Source organism: Elephantulus edwardii, unplaced genomic scaffold (assembly GCF_000299155.1).
Source record: "Elephantulus edwardii isolate Elephantulus edwardi_28Jun2011 unplaced genomic scaffold, EleEdw1.0 scaffold00065, whole genome shotgun sequence".
Lineage (NCBI taxonomy): Eukaryota > Metazoa > Chordata > Mammalia > Macroscelidea > Macroscelididae > Elephantulus > Elephantulus edwardii.
In genome coordinates, this window is record NW_006399815.1 from 15,166,367 (window position 1) to 15,184,267 (window position 17,901).

At 38.3% G+C, this 17,901-nt stretch overlaps 1 protein-coding gene across 1 annotated transcript in view; it reads left to right on the plus strand.

Annotated features, from left to right (window-relative positions):
• Nucleotides 1-17,901, plus strand: part of CPNE8 (copine VIII) — a 400,491-nt gene that overhangs the window by 192,595 nt on the left and 189,995 nt on the right. Inside the window, exon 7 of the mRNA XM_006888207.1 lies at nt 7,895-7,958. Coding sequence (XP_006888269.1) covers nt 7,895-7,958 — 64 coding nt within the window. The remainder of the gene's footprint in view (nt 1-7,894; nt 7,959-17,901) is intronic.

The window sequence follows — 17,901 nt, forward strand, 5'->3', positions numbered from 1 at the left end:
CTTCCTAGTCTGTCTTAATCTGAATGTTCAGATTTAGAGGAGTATCTGACAGACAGCAATTTGTGGAGCAGTGAAAGATAAATCCCTTATTGTGGAGTTAAGCATTAGTTACAGTGTTGAAAACACCCCTAGCCCAGTGCCTTGACCCACTTACTTCCCAGTTCCACCCTCCACCAGGATAACCATTCACATCTGCCAAGTCCCTTTAGAAAATATTTTCCATTGTCCAACCCATGATCTGACAGCTTGTATCTTAAGCTTTCTTCCCTTCCGCCCTATCAGAGGTGACTTCCCCTGGTGTGCAGCTTCCCGGCTTCCCTTTCATAAAGATTTCGTAGTATTATATAATTTCATAATTTGGGATGCATCGTTTATTTCATGGTTCATTAATTTTCATTAATATATTGTTGAATTTTTACTTACTATAATTTATGTAGATTTTATGCATGCTCCATATACTTAGGTATTATAGAAGTGGTTCTGACTCACAGTGATCCTGTGTACAATGGGGGTGGGGGGGTGGAAAGTATTCTTTTAGCTGAAAGCAGAGAGTACCAGAGGAATGTCTATCTGTGTTTTATTGACTATGCAAAGGCATTTGACTATGTGAATCATAATAAATTTTGGCTAACTTTGAGAAGAATAGCAATCCCAAAACACTTGACTGTGCTTTTGCAAAACCTCTATTTGGACCAGGATGCAGTCATTAGAACAGAACAAGGAAACACTGTATTATTCAAAATCAGGAAAGGTGTACACCAGGCATGTGTCTTATCTCCATACCTTTTCGATCTATATGTGAAATGGATCATCTGGGAGGTTGGACTTTATATGAATTTGGCATCTTTATAGGAATATGGCATCAGGATTGGAGGAAGACCCATCAACTACCGTTATGTAGATGACACAACTTTGCTTGCTGAAGCTGAAGAGAACATGGGGAATTTGTTGCAGATGGTCAAGGACTGCAGCCTTAAATATAAATAAAGTTAGCCTTAAATATGGATGAAGTTAATCATCAATAAAACAAAGATTCTCACCAGTAAGCCAATTGGCAGCATCATGATAGAGAAAAGATTGAGATTATTAACAGCTTCAGCTTGTTTGGCTCCACGGTCAGCACTGGGAAAATCTGCTGTCAAGGACCTCTCCTGAGTACTGAAGATCAGTGATATCATTCTAGGGACTAAGGGACACCTGGTCCATGCCATGATTTTTGCAATTACTTGTTATACTTCAGGGAGGTGGACAGTGACTAAAGAGCATAAAAGAAGGATAAATTCCATTGTGTTGTGGTGCTGAAAAAGTGTATTGAACAGACCATAGACTGCTAAGAGAGTGGGTGAAACCAGGCTGCTTCTTGGAGGCAAGGATTTTGAAGCTCTGTTTCACATACTTTGGGCGTGTTACCAGGAGGGCCAGTCCTTGGAGAAGAACATCATGTTAGGAAAGATGGAGGGGCAGTCCAAGAAAGGAAGACCCTGGAAGAGATGGATTAATTTAGAGGATAGATGTGTTGGAGACTATGACATTGGCTCAAGATAGAGCAGAGTTCAGAGCTGTTGCATCTAGGTTTAATAAGACTAACAAGCCACTTAATGGCACGTAACAACAACAATAACAGCATTCTTAAAATTGATGCTGTGTTTGGGCCCATTGTTGCAGCTACTGTGTTAATCCATCTTGTTGCAGTTATTCCTCTTTTTTAGCTTACTCTCTACCAAATGTGATATTTTTTACCAGAGACTGGCCCCTCCAGATAACATGTCCAAATTATGTGAGACAATGTCTCATCATCCTCATTTATAGGGAGCATTCTGGCTGTATTTTTTTTAAGACAGATTTGTTCATTCTTCAGGCAGCCCATGATATGTTCAGGGTTGTTGTTGTTGTGTGCCATCAAGTCAGAATTTACTTATAACTAAACCTCCAGCAGGGAGGAGTTTGCTCTTTTTCCCACAGAGCAGCTGGTGGATTTGATCCATTGTGTTTAATTAACAGCACAGGTCTTTACTAATAGGCTACCAGAGCTCCCTTGATATGTTCAGCGCTCTTTGCTAAAACCATAATTCAAAACATTAAGTCTTCTTTGGTTTTTCTTGTTATTTGAACAAGTTTTGCTATTATATACAATGATTTAAAAGTACTATAATTTGAGTTAAGACAATTTAGTTTAAAGGGACATCTTTACGTAGATTAGCAACATGGATTGGGTTGTAGAAGGCTTCTGAGATTAAGTTGGTTAAAGCTACTGCTGAGTGCCAAACTGGACAATGGAGTCAGTTAGCACTGAGTCTATTCATAACCTCTATTCATACCAGGGTGGGCATGTTTGACAATGAGAGGAATGACTGCACAAAGGAGATAATTGGTTTCCATAGGACACACCATACTTTTCAGTTTGATTGTAAAATTTCATTTACTGAGGGCACTTTTAGTGAGTATCCACATGGACACAAGTATTTTTACTACTTTGACCCATTTAGAGGGGTTTATCTGCATCTCTCCTTCCTATACTTTTTTGCCATGGTTCCACTCATATTCCTTCCAAGTCCCTGACCATCTAGCCAAGAGATTCCGTGACCGATTAGCCAAGAGATTGGCTACAGCCCATAAATCACTAAGCCTTTGCACATTTGGCCATTTTTCTCTCCAAAGAAAGTGAACAACCAGGTACAGTTCTGCCCATTCACATTATGCCTATTATTATGCTTTATCTCAATGAATTGTCCATATTTTCCATATTTTCCATATTATCCATATTTTCTTTGCAATTCTTACTGCTCTCTCTTTTATTTTGGATTTTGTATTGATGATCACTTTTGTTTCATATTTAGTTCATCGTTTGTAGAACTTTCTAAGGAATGGAGCACTGGTGGCCTGGTGGTAAGAAGTTGCACTATCAACCTTAAGACATGCAACTTAAATCCACCAGCTATTCCACAGGAAAAAGATAAACAGTCTGCTCCCATGTGATTTAAAGACTCTGACAACCTGCTGGTCAACTCTTGAGTCAGTACCGATTCGATGGTACACAACAACTAGGAAGGAATTGCCTGTGAATTAACATAATTTTGATTTGTTTGAAAATGCTTACAGTTTATTCTTAAATGAGTTATACACTACATATTCTTACCTTGGTTAAAAATTATTTTTTTTTAAACCACTGAAGATATTTTCTTAGTTTTCTTTCAGGCTCCAGTGTTGCTTGTAAATAATTTATTCTCTGTATACTATTATTATATTTATTGAATATTTTTTTTGTCATTGGAAGATGTGTTCTTCATCTCTGATGTTCTCTAATACCATTATCATGGAGCTTGTATAAATTTATTTTTAATTATGCTCTAACTTATGGTCACTTCTAAATCTGGACATTACTGTATTTTTTTCCACCAATTCTAAGGACTCCCCAGCTCTTTAAAATCTTGAGTCTCTTCTAATCATTCTTTCTTCTTTTGGAACTCTGATCCATCTTATGATTAGATCTGATGAGTAAAATGATGGATAATTTATATATGAGGGGGAGTGTGGCATCAGGATTGGAGGAGGAATCATCAGTAATGTGTGTCATGTAGGTGGCACAACCCTGCTTGCTGAAACTGAGAACCTAAAGTGTTTGCTGCAGAAGGTCAAGGACTGTAATCTTCGATATGGATTAAAGCTCAACATCAAGAAGACAAAGATTCTCACCACTGGTTCAATTGGCAGCACCATAATAGATGGAGAAGAGATTGAGCTTGTTAATAATTTCAGTTTGCTCACCTCCACAACCAACATTCTTGGCACCAGCAGTCAGGAAATCAAAAAATTACAATGGGAAAATCTGTTTTCTGAGTCCTCTCCAGAGTACCGAGAAGCAGTGTTGTCAGTCTAGAGACTAAGGTGTGCCTGATAGAGGCCACAGTTACTTGCTACACATCAGAGATCTGGACAATGACTAAGGATGGCAGAAGAAAAACTGATGCCTTTGAGTTGTGGTGCTGGAAAAGAGTATTGAACATACATGCCATGGACTACCAAGGAAACAAAAAGGTCTATCTCGGGAGCTGGTTTGGAGTTTCTAGCAGGAAAGCGCAGTTACTTGTATACCCTTGACCAAAAGAAGATCCTCCTTCTATTGGGGATGGTCGTCCTCTTCAACGGAGCATGTAGCTTTGGGAGGGAAGCACATGGATTAGTGAGGGAGAAAGGGGACACCTGACTAGCCATCTAGATAAACTGAATCAACCCTAGTGATGAGCATGGTGGCAGATATTGCAGCCACATCCACAAATAGGTCTGTCTTGGAGAGAGTGAAACCAAGTATTAGAGGCTAATTTTTTTTTTAACTAAAATTTCTATTTTATACTGGTTTGCTTGTAAAGTTCATATGCATTGTTTTTTTGTTGTTGTTGTTGTTATGTGCCGTCGAGTCGCTTGGAACTCATAGTGACCCTATGTACAACAGTCTAAAACTCTGCTCTGTTCTGTGCCAATCGCACTCTCACTGTCACTCCCATCCCAATTGTCCCAGTCACTGAATCAGTCCACATCACAGAGGGCCTTCCCCTCCTGCGCTGTCCCTCCACCCTCCCAAGCATGATGTCCTTCTCCAAGGACCGGTCTCTCTTCACCAAATGTCCAAATTGTGTTAGACAGAGCCTCAGAATCCTTGCCTCCAAGGAGCCACACGGTTTAACCCTTTCCAGATGAATCTATTTGTTTCCTAGCAGTCCATGGTACCCTCAATACTCTTCTCCAGCACCACAGTTCAAAGGCATCAATTCTCCTATCCTTCTTGGTCATTGTCCAACTCTTTGATGCATAACAAGTGAATGCAAAGACCATGGCCTGTATCAGACGCACCTTAGTCTCCAGAGAGACACCATTGCTCTTCAGGACTTTGGAGAGGTCCCTAACAGCAGACTTTCCCATGGCAATGTGCCTTTTAATTTCCTGGCTGCTCATGCCAAGAATGGAGCCAAGCAAACTAAAACTACAACATTGTTTTTTACACCGGAGTTTTTTCTATTTGCTTTACTCACCCCTCTCTCTATTCATAAAATAGTGTGACCCTATAATTATCCACCTGCCCATCCTCACGTCTCTGCTCCTACTCTCTCCACACCTTGGATCTTCATACACGTTTTACTAGTTATCTTTCCAGTTTTACAATAATGGCTTTATTTGTCCTAATGGGACTGAGTTAGTTCATTGTTGTTGATTGTCATTGAGTAGAGAACAACTCATAGCAACCGTATGAACAAAAGGCCTGAAGCCTTTCTATAATTATTGTAATTTATCAAAGTTCATAGAGTTTTCAGAGGCATGTGGTTTAAGAAGTGAATGCCACTCCTGTCTAATGTCCAACCACAATCAAATGGATTGACAAATTGTGGTATGTTCATATGATGAAATACTGTGCAACGTTCAGGTACAGTGATTTTGGAAATTACTACATAAAAATAAGTTGCACTGCTTTGTTCTGCTGCACATAAAAGTTGCAGTGAGTCAGAGCCAACTTGTAGCAACTAAAAAGCACAGCAGCAAAGCTTAAGTTCACCAGTGTTTTACTCTCCTTATCTTACTGGCTTTCCATTTTCAGCTTCTGCTTGGTGCTTACTTTCTTGTCAGCTCACCAGAACATATGTAAACATTTCATATAGTTTATTCATCATTTTATGTGTTCAGTTAGATGTTCTGACAGGGAATTTAGCTTGTTAAACTACTTGAAATATAAATCTCATGATTCACAAATAAAAAGAATAAAATGTACAACTAAATTGGAAAAAATTAACTGATTAAGAATGCTAAAATTCAGGAATGTGTCATTGTAGGAAAATGTGCAACATAAAATTGAATTCTTAGTCATAAAGATTTGGAGAAAATGAATATCCTGACATGTATAATTATCCTAATGGAGAATAACGGATAGTATTAAGATTAGTAGTGCTCAACACAAATTTGAGAATTATTTCAAAGAAGGGATAGGGTAGTTTTAGAGTAAGTATAAGTTACTTTACTTGTTCATAGTTTAGTAACAGTTTATTATCATATTATTGATGAAGTTACTCTGAAACTCCAATTATTGATGAAGTTACTCAAACTCCAATTTCTCTGTGTGTGGAGAGTAAGGTTTATGCATTTATCGTATTTTTTTGGCATAGGTTATTCTTAAGGGATAAATACAAGCATTTGCTGTGCACCAAAGCCTATCGCTTGTGATTCTGAAGCCTATTCCCTGTAGTATTCTGAAACAAACAGAGGAGTCTATAATATGGTTTGTGACAGGATCAAAACCTCATGAAACCCTTTAGATTAGTAGGATTACTTTATGGAAACTTCTCAAGGTTGCATCTCCATATTCTCCAATGTGAAGTTGGGAGCTATGTGCATACTTTTGCGTATATATTTACTTTTTTTGTCAGAAGATTTTTGAGTATATATATATATTTAAGATATGTGGAATGGGAGCTTTGTTTTGCTTATAAATTTGCTGATAATGAGTTTCTGCTGTGTATAGATATTTATTTTTAACAGAGTTTTAACCCATGAATTGTATTCTCATTACATGTACAATCAACTTGAGAAAGAAAAGTATACATATGTATATTTGTATGTTTTTAGGAATAATTTAATGCTAAACTTTGTGATAAACCTTGAACCAAATCCACTGCTGTTGAGCCAGGGTCAGCTTCTGGCGACCCTCCGCAGGTTTCTCAGCCTGTGCTTACCTTTACAGAGGAGACGGCTCATTTTTCTCACATAGAATGGCTGGTGGATTCAAACCACTGGCTTTTCAGTTAGCAGCTCAACTCAGAAGGCTCTATCAGTAGTAGTTGAAAGAAGGTTGAGTTTTGTGCAAAGTTGGCAGTGGTAAGTTTTTCTAAAATGAAATCTCAGATAGGTACTCAAAAAAATTGATATAGAGCAGAAACATGTTTCCAAACTGTGGCATAACAGGACGTGAGAAGGAGCACAAGGAGAAAATAAGTATGAATATAAGTAATCAGGTCACTGGAAGGATAGAGACATGTTGTTGTTATGTGCCGTCGAGTCACTTGCGACTCATCGTGACCCTATGTACAATAGCCCTAAACTCTGCTCTGTCCTGTGCCAATCGTACCATCTCCCATACACCCATCCCAATTACCCCAGTCACTGAATCAATCCACCTCATAGAGGGCCTTCCCCTCCTGCACTGTCCCTCCACCCTACCAAGCATGATGTCCCTCTCCATGGACCGGCCCCTCCTTACATGTCCAAAGTATGTTAGATGGAGACTCAGAATCCTTGCCTCTGAGGAGCTGCCCAGTTTGACCCTTTTCAAGATGAATCTGCCTATTTTCCTAGCAGTCCATGGTACCCTCAATACTCTTCTCCAGCACCGTAGCTCAAAGGCATCAATTCTCCCTCTATCTTCCTTAGTCATTGTTCAACTCTGATGCATAACAAGTGATTGCAAAGACCATGCCCTGTATCAGATGCACCTTAGTCTCCAGAGAGACACCATAGAGGAGGAAAAAGATCCAGCAAGGTTAAGAATAGATTTTTTAGAAAATTTAGAAACCAGTGAAACTAGTTTATGTTTTATATAGTAACCAATATGGAGCTACTGAAGATTCTTGGGCTGAAAGCCAACATGTTAGAAGTCCTGTTAAAAGATAATAATGTAGTTATTAATGTCCCTAAATTGTATACATAAAAGGTAAATTGGCAAATATCTAAGTATCTATATGTGTCACCATAATAAAAAAGCCATTAAAAACCCTTGTCCTTATTAGACTAATGATTTAAAGAATACATATTTTATATATATATATATATATATATGTATATGCATTATATATACACATATATGATTTAATATAATATTAATAGAAAATATATTTAATTTTTTTGGTTTTTTTAGAGGAATTCCAGGGAAGAAATGTGGTACTATCATACTTACAGCTGAGGAATTAAATTGCTGCAGGGTAAGTAAATATGTCTTTAATTAAAAAACCATTTAGAACACTTTTCTGATAGGGTATTTATCTTTTTTCTTGTTAATTTTTTATTGATTTGCATATAATCATACATATGCATCATATTTCATTTATGTATATTGTGTTTTATACACTGATAAGCATTGTGCTTCATTTGTATACATTGTACTTTATATGATTAATTACACTTGATCCATGCCTATTATCACTCCATCTTTTCAAGTCCCCATTGCATCTTTCCCATTTCTTTATCCCCCATCCACCCACCAGCCTCTGCTTTCCTGACAATTTCTCTCCCTCCCTCCTTTTCTTCCCCTGCCGCCAGCCCTTCTCTTCTTCTTCTTACTGTTTTGAACATTTATACAAATCCTGCTAAGTTGAGGAGAGACTGTAACTCTTATGAAAGATGATGGGATTGCAAAATTGTACAGCCTTTATGGAAGTTACTTTGATGTTTCCTCAAAAAGCTGACTATAGAAATCCCATATGACCTAGCTTTTCCTCTACTAAGAATAGACGCTAAGAAAATTACATATTCATAGCAGCATTATTGACAATAGCAAGAAAATGGAAGCAGCCCAATGGCCATTAACAAATGAGTGGATTGAGAAATTGTGGTATATTTACACAATGGAATATTATGCTACACTGTTGTGTTGTCTTGTGCCATCTAGTTGTCTGTGACTCATGGCGATCCTACGGACAATAGATCTGAAATGCGCTCTATCCTGAACCAATCTCGCTGTTTCCAAGATACCTACCTCTATTACCTGTTACTGTGTCAATTCATCTCATCCAGAGTCATCTTCTCCTGCACTATCCCTTCAGGCTTTCAAGCATGGTGTCCTTCTCCAGGGACTGGTCCCTCCTCGCAACATGCCCAAAGTATGTGAGACGGAGCTTCAAAATCATTGCCTCCAAGGAGCAGCTTGGTTTCACCCTCTCTAGGGTAAACCTGTTTGTTCTTTTGGCAGTCCATGATATGTTGAGTACTCTTTTCCATCACCATAACTCAAAGGCATCATTTCTTCTTCTGTCACATTTAGTCATTCTCCAGGTCTCAGGTGATTAGCAAGTTCTTGTGAAGATCACAGCCAGTATCAGACATACCGTAGTCTCTAGAAAGAAACCATTGCTATTTAGCACTCTTGAGAGGCCCCTGACACCAGCCTTGTCCACAGCAATTTATCTTTTGATTTTGTGATGGCTGGTATGAGGACTGTTAATTGTGGAGCCAAGTAAGCTGAAATTGCTAACAACCTCAGCTCTTTTCCATGTCTCATGGTGCTGCTGAATGGCCCAGGGTGAGGATCTTTGTCTTCTTGATGTTGAATGTCAGTCCATATTTAAGACTATAGTTCTTGATCTTTTACAGCAAACATTTCTGATCCTCCTCAGTATCTGTGAGCAAAGCTGTGTCATCTGCATAACTCAAGTTGTTGATGAGTCTTCCTCCAATCATGATTCTACGTTCCTCCTCTTAAAGTCCAGCCTCTGGAAAATGATCTGTTCTGCATACAGATTGAAAATGTTTGGAGACAGGATGCATCCCTGAAGCCCTTTTTTTGGTTTTTAACCATGTAGTGTGTCCTTACTCTATTTTGAGGACTGCTCCTGGTTCAAGCATAGGTTTCATGAGCATAATCAAGTGTTCTGGGACTCTCATTATTCTCAAGGTTAGGCACGGTTTGTTGTGATCTACTGAGTCAGATGCCTTTGTATAGTCAATGAACCACAGGTAGGCATTTTTCTGGTACTCTTTGCTTTCAGTCAGGATATACCTGACATTGGTGATAATGTCTCTGGTGTTTTGGTGTCTTCTAAATCTGGCCTGTATTTCTGGTAGTTCTCTGTCAATGTACTGCTCAGTCATTTTGGGATAATCTTCAGCAGGATTTTGTTTGCATGTGATATCAGTGTATTTGAGAATTTCTACACTCTGTTGGATCACCCTTTATTGGAATGGGAACAAATATGTATATCTTCTAGTCAGTTGGCAAGGTAGTTGTCTTCCAGATTTCTTGGAACAATGTGGTGAGCATGTCCAGAGCAGCATCTATCTGTTGAAATATGTCAGTTTAAATGTATCAATGAGTTTATGCGGCCTTTCTTTTGCCATCTCCTTTAGAGCAGCTTGATCTTCCTCATTCATCACCATTACCCCTTGATCATTTATAGTTTTATAAAATTCTTCTGTGTCAGCCAATTCTTTTTGGTACAGTAACTCTGTGTACCCTTTTTATCTTCTTTTAATACTTTTTATATCATTCAATATACTTCCCATAAAATGTTTTCTGTCAGGTATTGTTCTAAAGCTGAACATACAAACTAGGATAGACTAAGAAGGGTTCTGAAGAGCAATGGTGTCTCTCTGGAGACTAAGGTGCATCTGATAAAGGCCATGGTCTTTGCAGTCACTTGTTATGCGTCAGAGAGTTTGACAATGGCCAAGGAGGATAGAAGGAGAATCGATGCCTTTGAGCTGTGGGGCTGGAGAAGAGTATTGAGAATACCATGGACTGCTAGGAAAGCAAACAGATTTGTCCTGGAAAGGGTTAAACTGGGTGGCTCCTTGGAGGCAAGGATTCTGAGGCTCCGTCTAACATACTTTGGACATGTTGTGAGGAGAGACCGGTACCTTAGAGAGGGACATCATGCTTGGGAGGGTGGAGGGACAGCGCAGGAGGGGAAGGCCCTCTATGAGGTGGATTGATTCAGTGACTGGAATAATTGGGATGGGAGTGTCAGAGACAGTGCGATTGGCACAGGACAGAGTGGAGTTTAGGGCTGTTGTACATAGGGTCGCTATGAGTCGCACGTGACTCGACGGTACATAACAACAACAACAGCAAGAAGGGTTGGCCATTTACTTCCAAAATAATAGGCCTTCAGAAACCCCTATGTGCTAAAGGAAAACACTTAGAGGAGCTGAACAGATATGGCAGCTATGCTCAGGTAGGGCTGAGCCCTCATATTGGGAAACTTCATTGTGGAGGAACGGTTATAAGCAAATATTAATGATTCAAATGTGTAATATGAGAAGCATGAATGTAGGGAAATTGGACATTGTTAAGAGATGGAAAGCATAAATATTGATATACTAGACATGGTGAAATGAGATGTATCAGCATGGAACATTTTAAGTCAGGCAATCTCCTATGCCTATGAGATTTATGATGAGATGAAAAGGTGAGGAAAAATGGGGTAGCATTCATAGTTAAAAGGTAATTTCTATATCCATTCTGAAGTACAATGTTATGAATGACAAGATAATATCAGTACACATAGAAGGAAGTCTGATTAATACCACTAGCATTCAGAGAACCAAAGAGTAGGAAATAGATTACTTCTACCAGCATTTATAGTGGGAAATCATTTGAACATGCAATCAAGGTACATAAACAGTAATAGGTGACTGGAATGCAGAAGTTGGTAACAGGTAAGAAGGAACAGTAGTTGGAAAGCATGGACTTAGTAACAGATAAGAGGCTGAAGATAGAATGATAGAATTTTGCATAATTAATGATTTATTCATTGCAAATACCTTCTATAAGAAACATAAATGGTGACTTCACTTGATTTTACACACAAATGAGATTGACTACATCTCTGTGGAAAGAGAGCGTTACTGGAGAAGCCTGATACCTGCTGTGAAAACTTTGCCAGGTACTGACTGTGGAACAGATCATCAACTACTCTTATACACAAGAACCAAAATTTGACCTCGAGCCTATCCTACCTGAATTTAAAAATCACCTCTGGAACAGGTTTAAGTCCTTGAACATTAATGAGCAAAGACCAGATGAGCTGTGAGAAAATATCAAGAATATTATTCATGAAGAAAGCAAGAGGTCATTGCAAAGACAGAGGAGGAAGAAAAGACTGAAATGAATATCAGTGGAAACCCTGAATATTGCACTCTGTTGCTAAGAAGCCAACACAAAGGGAAGAAATCAGGAAATTAAGGAACTAAACAGGATATTTCAAAGGGGAGCTTGGGAAGAAAAAGCAAGGTATCATAATGAAATGTGCAAAGAGCTGGAGACAGAAAACTAAAAGGGCTGAAATCACTTAAGCTGGCATTTCTTAAGCTGAAAGAACTGAAGAACAAATTCAAGTTTCAGGGCTTAAGGATGGCATGTTCAGAATATTGAATGATCCAAAGTGCAGTATAAAGGAACAACATTTTCATAAAATAAAAGATGGGAGACTCTGGAAGGCATTGTGTTGTTATGTGTCATTGAGTCGTCTGCGATGCATAGTGACTGTATGTACAGCAGCTCTGAACCCTGCCCTGTCCTGAGCCAGTATCACTAATTCCGGCACACCAACCCTCATTACCCCAGTTACTGTATCATTTCATCCCATCCAGTGTTTTCCTTTCCTGTGATTTCCCTCCATCCTTCCAAGCATGATGTTCTTCTCCAGGGACCAGTCTTTTCCTGGCCACATGCCCAAAGTATGTGAGACAGAGCTTCAAAATTCTAGCTTCCAAGGAGAAACTTGGTTTCACGATCTGCAAGATAGACCTATTTGTTTTCTTGGCAGTCCATGGTATGTTCAAGACTCTCTAGCAACACAGTTTGAAGGCATCAATTCCTCTGTAATCCTTAGTCATTGTCCAGCTCTCTAATGCATAGTAAGTAAGAGTGAAGACCATGACCTAGATCAGGTGCACATTAGTCCCTACCTGACATCGTTACTTTTCAGCACTCTGGAAAGGTCCCTGACAGCAGATTTTCCAATGCAGTTTGTCTTTTGATTTCCTGGCCGTTCCTGTTAAGAGTTTTGATTATAAAGCCAAACAATTTATAACTCTTAAAAACCTCAATCTTTTCTCCATCCATCAGGGTGTTGTCAGTTGGCCCAGAAGTGAGAAATCTTTTGTTTTCTTGATGTTGAACCTCAATCCATACTGAATACTACAGTCCTTGACCTTCTGCAGCAAGCACTTCAGGTCTTCTTCAGTTTCAGCAGACAAGGTTCTGCCATCTGTATAATGTAGATTGTTCATGAGTTTTCTTCCAATCCTAATGTCACATTCCTCCTCATAAAGCCCTGCTTCCTGAATGATCCGTTCTCCATATAGATTGAAAATATATGGAGATAGGATGCATCCCTGACATACTCCCTTCCTGATTTTGAACTATGCAGTGTTTCTCTGCTCTGTTCTCAGGACTGCTTCCTGGTCCAAGTGTAGGTTTTGGATAAACAGAATCATTATACTGACTGTTATAACTCAAGTTACATAAAATACAAAGTGATATTTTTGAGACCATTTGAAAATATCAAGTAATTTTAGGAAAAGAAAAAAAATTGTATTCCATATCTCTCAAGTTCATTAGAAAATTAGCACTTCAATAATTTTTTAGCAAGGAAGCAGTACTCCATAATCCGAAACCAAATAATCAGTTATTTTACAGACCTTTTTTGGGATATAAATTATTAAATTAAAACCTAATATCTACTCCTTATTTTTAAGCATTAGGATAAGTAATTTTCAATAATTCCATTCAATTCTATGAGAACATAAAAATTTTCATTTATAATCATGAAATAAATACAATAAAATAAAATATTGATGATTTTTTCCCTCCATTCATTCATTGTTGCACCTTTCCTCCCTCCCAACCTTTACCCCTAGTACACTACCCTCTTGGAAAAGTAAAAGAAAAATTCTTTCATTGTTTTACAATCCCTTCCGCCAGGTCCACTCCATTATGTAGCCTTCGCTCTAGACTCCTGTCATGGCAAAAATACATAATCACATATCCCTTTTAAAAAGTTTTCTCCCTCATCTGTTTCAGTGCATTATACATTATTGAACCCATCTTTCTCAGTCTGTCCCCAACCCTGATGTCAGTCCTGTTTAACAGCAGTGGCACCATGCAGTATTTGTCCTTTTGTGATTGAGATACTTCACTCAGCATAATGTCCTCCAGGGTCATCCATTGTGAATAATATTACATGAGTTCCTTGTTTTTCAATGCGATGTAGTATTCCATTGTGTGAATATACCACAACTTCTCTATCCATTTGTTTTTTGATGGGCACTTAGGTTGTTTCCAACTCCTTGCTATTGTGAACAAAGCCGCAATAAACATGGGTGTGCATATATCTGCGTGGATGTCAGTTATGGTCTCTTTGGGGTATATTCCCAGTGTGGAATTGCTGGGTCAAATGGTATCTCTATTTGCAACTTTTTGAGAAAGCACCATACCGCCTTCCACAGTGGTTGCACCATTTTACACTCCCACCAACAGTGACTAAGGGTTCCAGTTTCTCCACAACCTCGCCAGCATTTGTTGCTTGCTGTTCTGTTAAATTTTGCTATTCTGACTGGGGTGAAATGATATCTCATAGTTGTTTTCATTTGCATCTCTCTTAGAGCTAGGGATTTTGAACATTTCTTTATGTGCTTGTTGGCCATCTGAATTTTTTTCTTTGGTGAAGTGTCTGTACATATCCTGTGTCCATTTTTTGATTGGATTATTTACCGTTATCTTGTTATGGTGATCATTTATTTTTTATTGTGATTTGTCATTTTTAATTTATTGAGTATTTAGCCCTTTCATATCAATTATACTTGTTTTTCAATATTTCCCATTTTTCAATATTTCTATTTTCCAGTATGTACCATCAAGTTGCTTATGACTTATATTGACCTGTGTACAATAGATCTGAATCCTGCCCTATCCTGAGCCAGTCTCACTGTCTCTGAGACACCTACCTACTTAATCCAGTTACTGTGTCAATCCATCTCATCCAGGGTCTTCCTCTTCTACTCTGTCCCTCCACTCTTCAAAGCAAGAACTGGTCCCTCCTAGCCACATGCCCAAAGTATATGAGCTTCAAAATCCTTGCCTCCAAGAAGCTGCTTGTTTTCACCCTCTCCCATACAGACCTGTTTGTTCTCTTGGTGGTCCATGATATGTTTAATACTCTTCTCCAGCACCACAATTCAAAGGCATCAATTCTCCCTCTAATCTTTAGCCATAATCCAGTGCTCTGATGCGTAACAAGTTATTGTGAAGACCATGGTTTGGTTCAGTCTCACCTTAGTCTCTAAACTGACATGTTTATTTTTTAACACTTTGGAGAGTTCCCTGAAAACAGATTTTTCTAATGCAATTTATCTTTTGATTTCCTGACTCTGGTGCCAAGAGTTTTGATTGTAGAGGCAAGCAGGCTGAAATTGTTAACAGCCTCGATCTCTTCTATCATGGTGCTATCAACAGGTCCAATGGTGAGAATCTCTGTCTTCTTGATGTTGAGATTCAATCCATATTGGAGGCTGCAGTCCTTCACCTTCTGCAGCCAGTATTTCAGGACCTCCTCAGTTTCAGCAAGCAAGCTTGTACCATCTACATATCACATGTTGTTGATGAGTCTTCCTCCAATCCTGATGCCATATTCCTCCTCATAAAGTCCAGTCTGTGAATGATCTGTTCCATACGTAGCTTCAAAAGATTTGGAGACACAACACATCCTTGATGCATTCCTTTTCTGATTTTGAACTATGAAGTGTTTATTTCCTTTGTTCTGAGGATTGCTTCCTCATTCAAGTATAGGTTTTGTATGAACACAATCAAGTGTTCTGTGACTCTCATTCTTTTCAAGGTTTGCCGCAGTTTGTTGTGATCCACACAGTCAAATGCCTTTGCACAGTTAATGAAACACAGATAGATACTCCTAATGCTCTTTTCTTTCAGCCAAGGTCTGTCTGACATTAGTGATAATTTCTCTAATGCCATGACCTCTTCTAAACCTGGCTTGTTTCTAGTAGTCTGCGTCATTGTACTATTCCAGGAGTTTTTGAATAAATTGTAGCAGGATTTTGCTTGTGTAATACTATTTGATATTTTCCACACTCTTTGGTGACAAACTTTTGTAATCGAGTAAATATAGATATCTTCTAGTCAGTTGTCCTTCAGATTTCTTGGCACAATCTAGTGAGCATGTCCAGAGCAGCACGCACAGGAATCAGACTGAGTATATCTGTGGAAAAATAATTGTTGAAGAAGCTCAGTATCAGCTGTGAAAACTAGGCCAGGTCCTGATTATGGAACAGATCATCAAGTACTCATATCAAATTCAAACTAAGGCTAAAGAAAATGAAATCAAATAGAAAAGAACCAAAATTTAAGTTAGATTCTATCCTATCTGAATTTAAGAACCATCTCAGGAACAAGTTTGAGGCTTTGACAGTAATGAACAAAGACCAGATGAGCTGTAGAAGAATATCTTCTATGAAGAATGTAAAAGGTCATTACAAAGACAGAAGAAGAAGAAAATACTGAGCTGGATGTCAGAAGAGACTCTATTTCCCTAAAGCATCGAAAAGCCAAAGCAAAGAAAAAGTCAGCAAGTTAAGGAGCTGAACCAAAGATTTTAAAGAGCAACACAGGAAGGCAAATTATAATGAAATGTGCATAAAGCTGGATTCAGATAACTAAAAGGGCTGAACTCACTCCACATTTCTTAAGATCAAGGAAATGAAGAACAGATTCAAGATTTGAGTTACAATACTGAATGATATTATGGTTAGAATATTGAATGATCTAGGAAGCATCAAAATCAAATGGAAGGAGTACAAAGAGTACCAGAAAGAACTGGCTGACACAGAAAAACCTCATGAAACAACATATGGTCAAGAGGTAAAGGTGGTGAAGGAGAAAGATCAAGTTGCTCTGAAGGAATTGGCAAAAAATAATGCCCCAGGAATTGGTGGGATCCCATTTCCCATTAGGTGACACTAAAATATGTATTTGGTTCCATATTCTGTTAGCTTTTTTCTTCAAATTTCTCTCACTTTGGAGGAGAGACCTCTCTAGCATGAAACATAACTACTAGTATTTTTAGCTGAAGGAATTCTGGTAGCCGAGTGATAAAGTAGATGGTTCAAATACATTAGCTGCTCAAAGGGAAAAAGATGTCCGGTAAAGTCCAGTGTATTTTACCGCTTCTCAAACCTTGGTAGAGAGTCAGCTAAGAGTCAATTCAGACTCAACAGCACACAACAAATACAACAATTTTAGTCATGGTCACTGATACATTGATTTTACTGTCAAGAATGAAAGTGATAGGTATGGCACTCCATATGAGAAGAAATGATGAGTCAATCAATCTGAAGTCAATAGAGATTATTTTGTGTGGCCAATTAGTTCTTTGCAAATTGTTACTTGAAAATATGAGACATATATGGAAGAGTTTTGTCCTATAGTACATCTCAAGAGCTCATTTTGTGCTTGATGATTTGGGGAACAGGATATACTAAGAGCTTAATATTTTGACATTAAGCATAACATAAAACTTTTAAATAGAGTCTTGCAGCTTAAATTTTTACCTCAATTTTTACCTTCAATCTTCAGGGGTTTGGGTTTGGTTTGGGGTATTTTTGAAGATAGCTATGTTAATCTTCAGACATATTTCTGAGATAGTATGTTCAAAACACTATCTTTTATTCCAGACTGCATATCTTGGGATTTAGGCGGAAAAGAGTGAAATAAGAATAGGGAATGATAATAAGAATTGTGTTATAATCTCGAAGGCATGTGGTTCAAATCTGCTAGCTGCTCTGCAGAAGAAGGCTAGGCAATCTCCTCCCATGTGATTGTCTCAGAAAACCCATTGAGGGGTCAGCTATTGGTTCGTTCCAGCTCTATGGCACACAATAGCAATATTGGAATTTAATTAGCTAAAAAGACCTTTAAATTAATACTCTTCTAATCATCTTTCTCTCATTGTCTCTGGGCAAATCAAAACCATTACACTCCCAATTTTCTTATCTATAAACAAAAGGGCCAAACTCGCTCAGCATTTCTTAAGCTCAAGGAACTAAAGAACAGATTCAAACCTAGAGTTGCTGTAATCAAGGATGCTTTGGGCAGAATATTAAATGATCCAGGAAGTATTAAAAGAAGATGGAAAA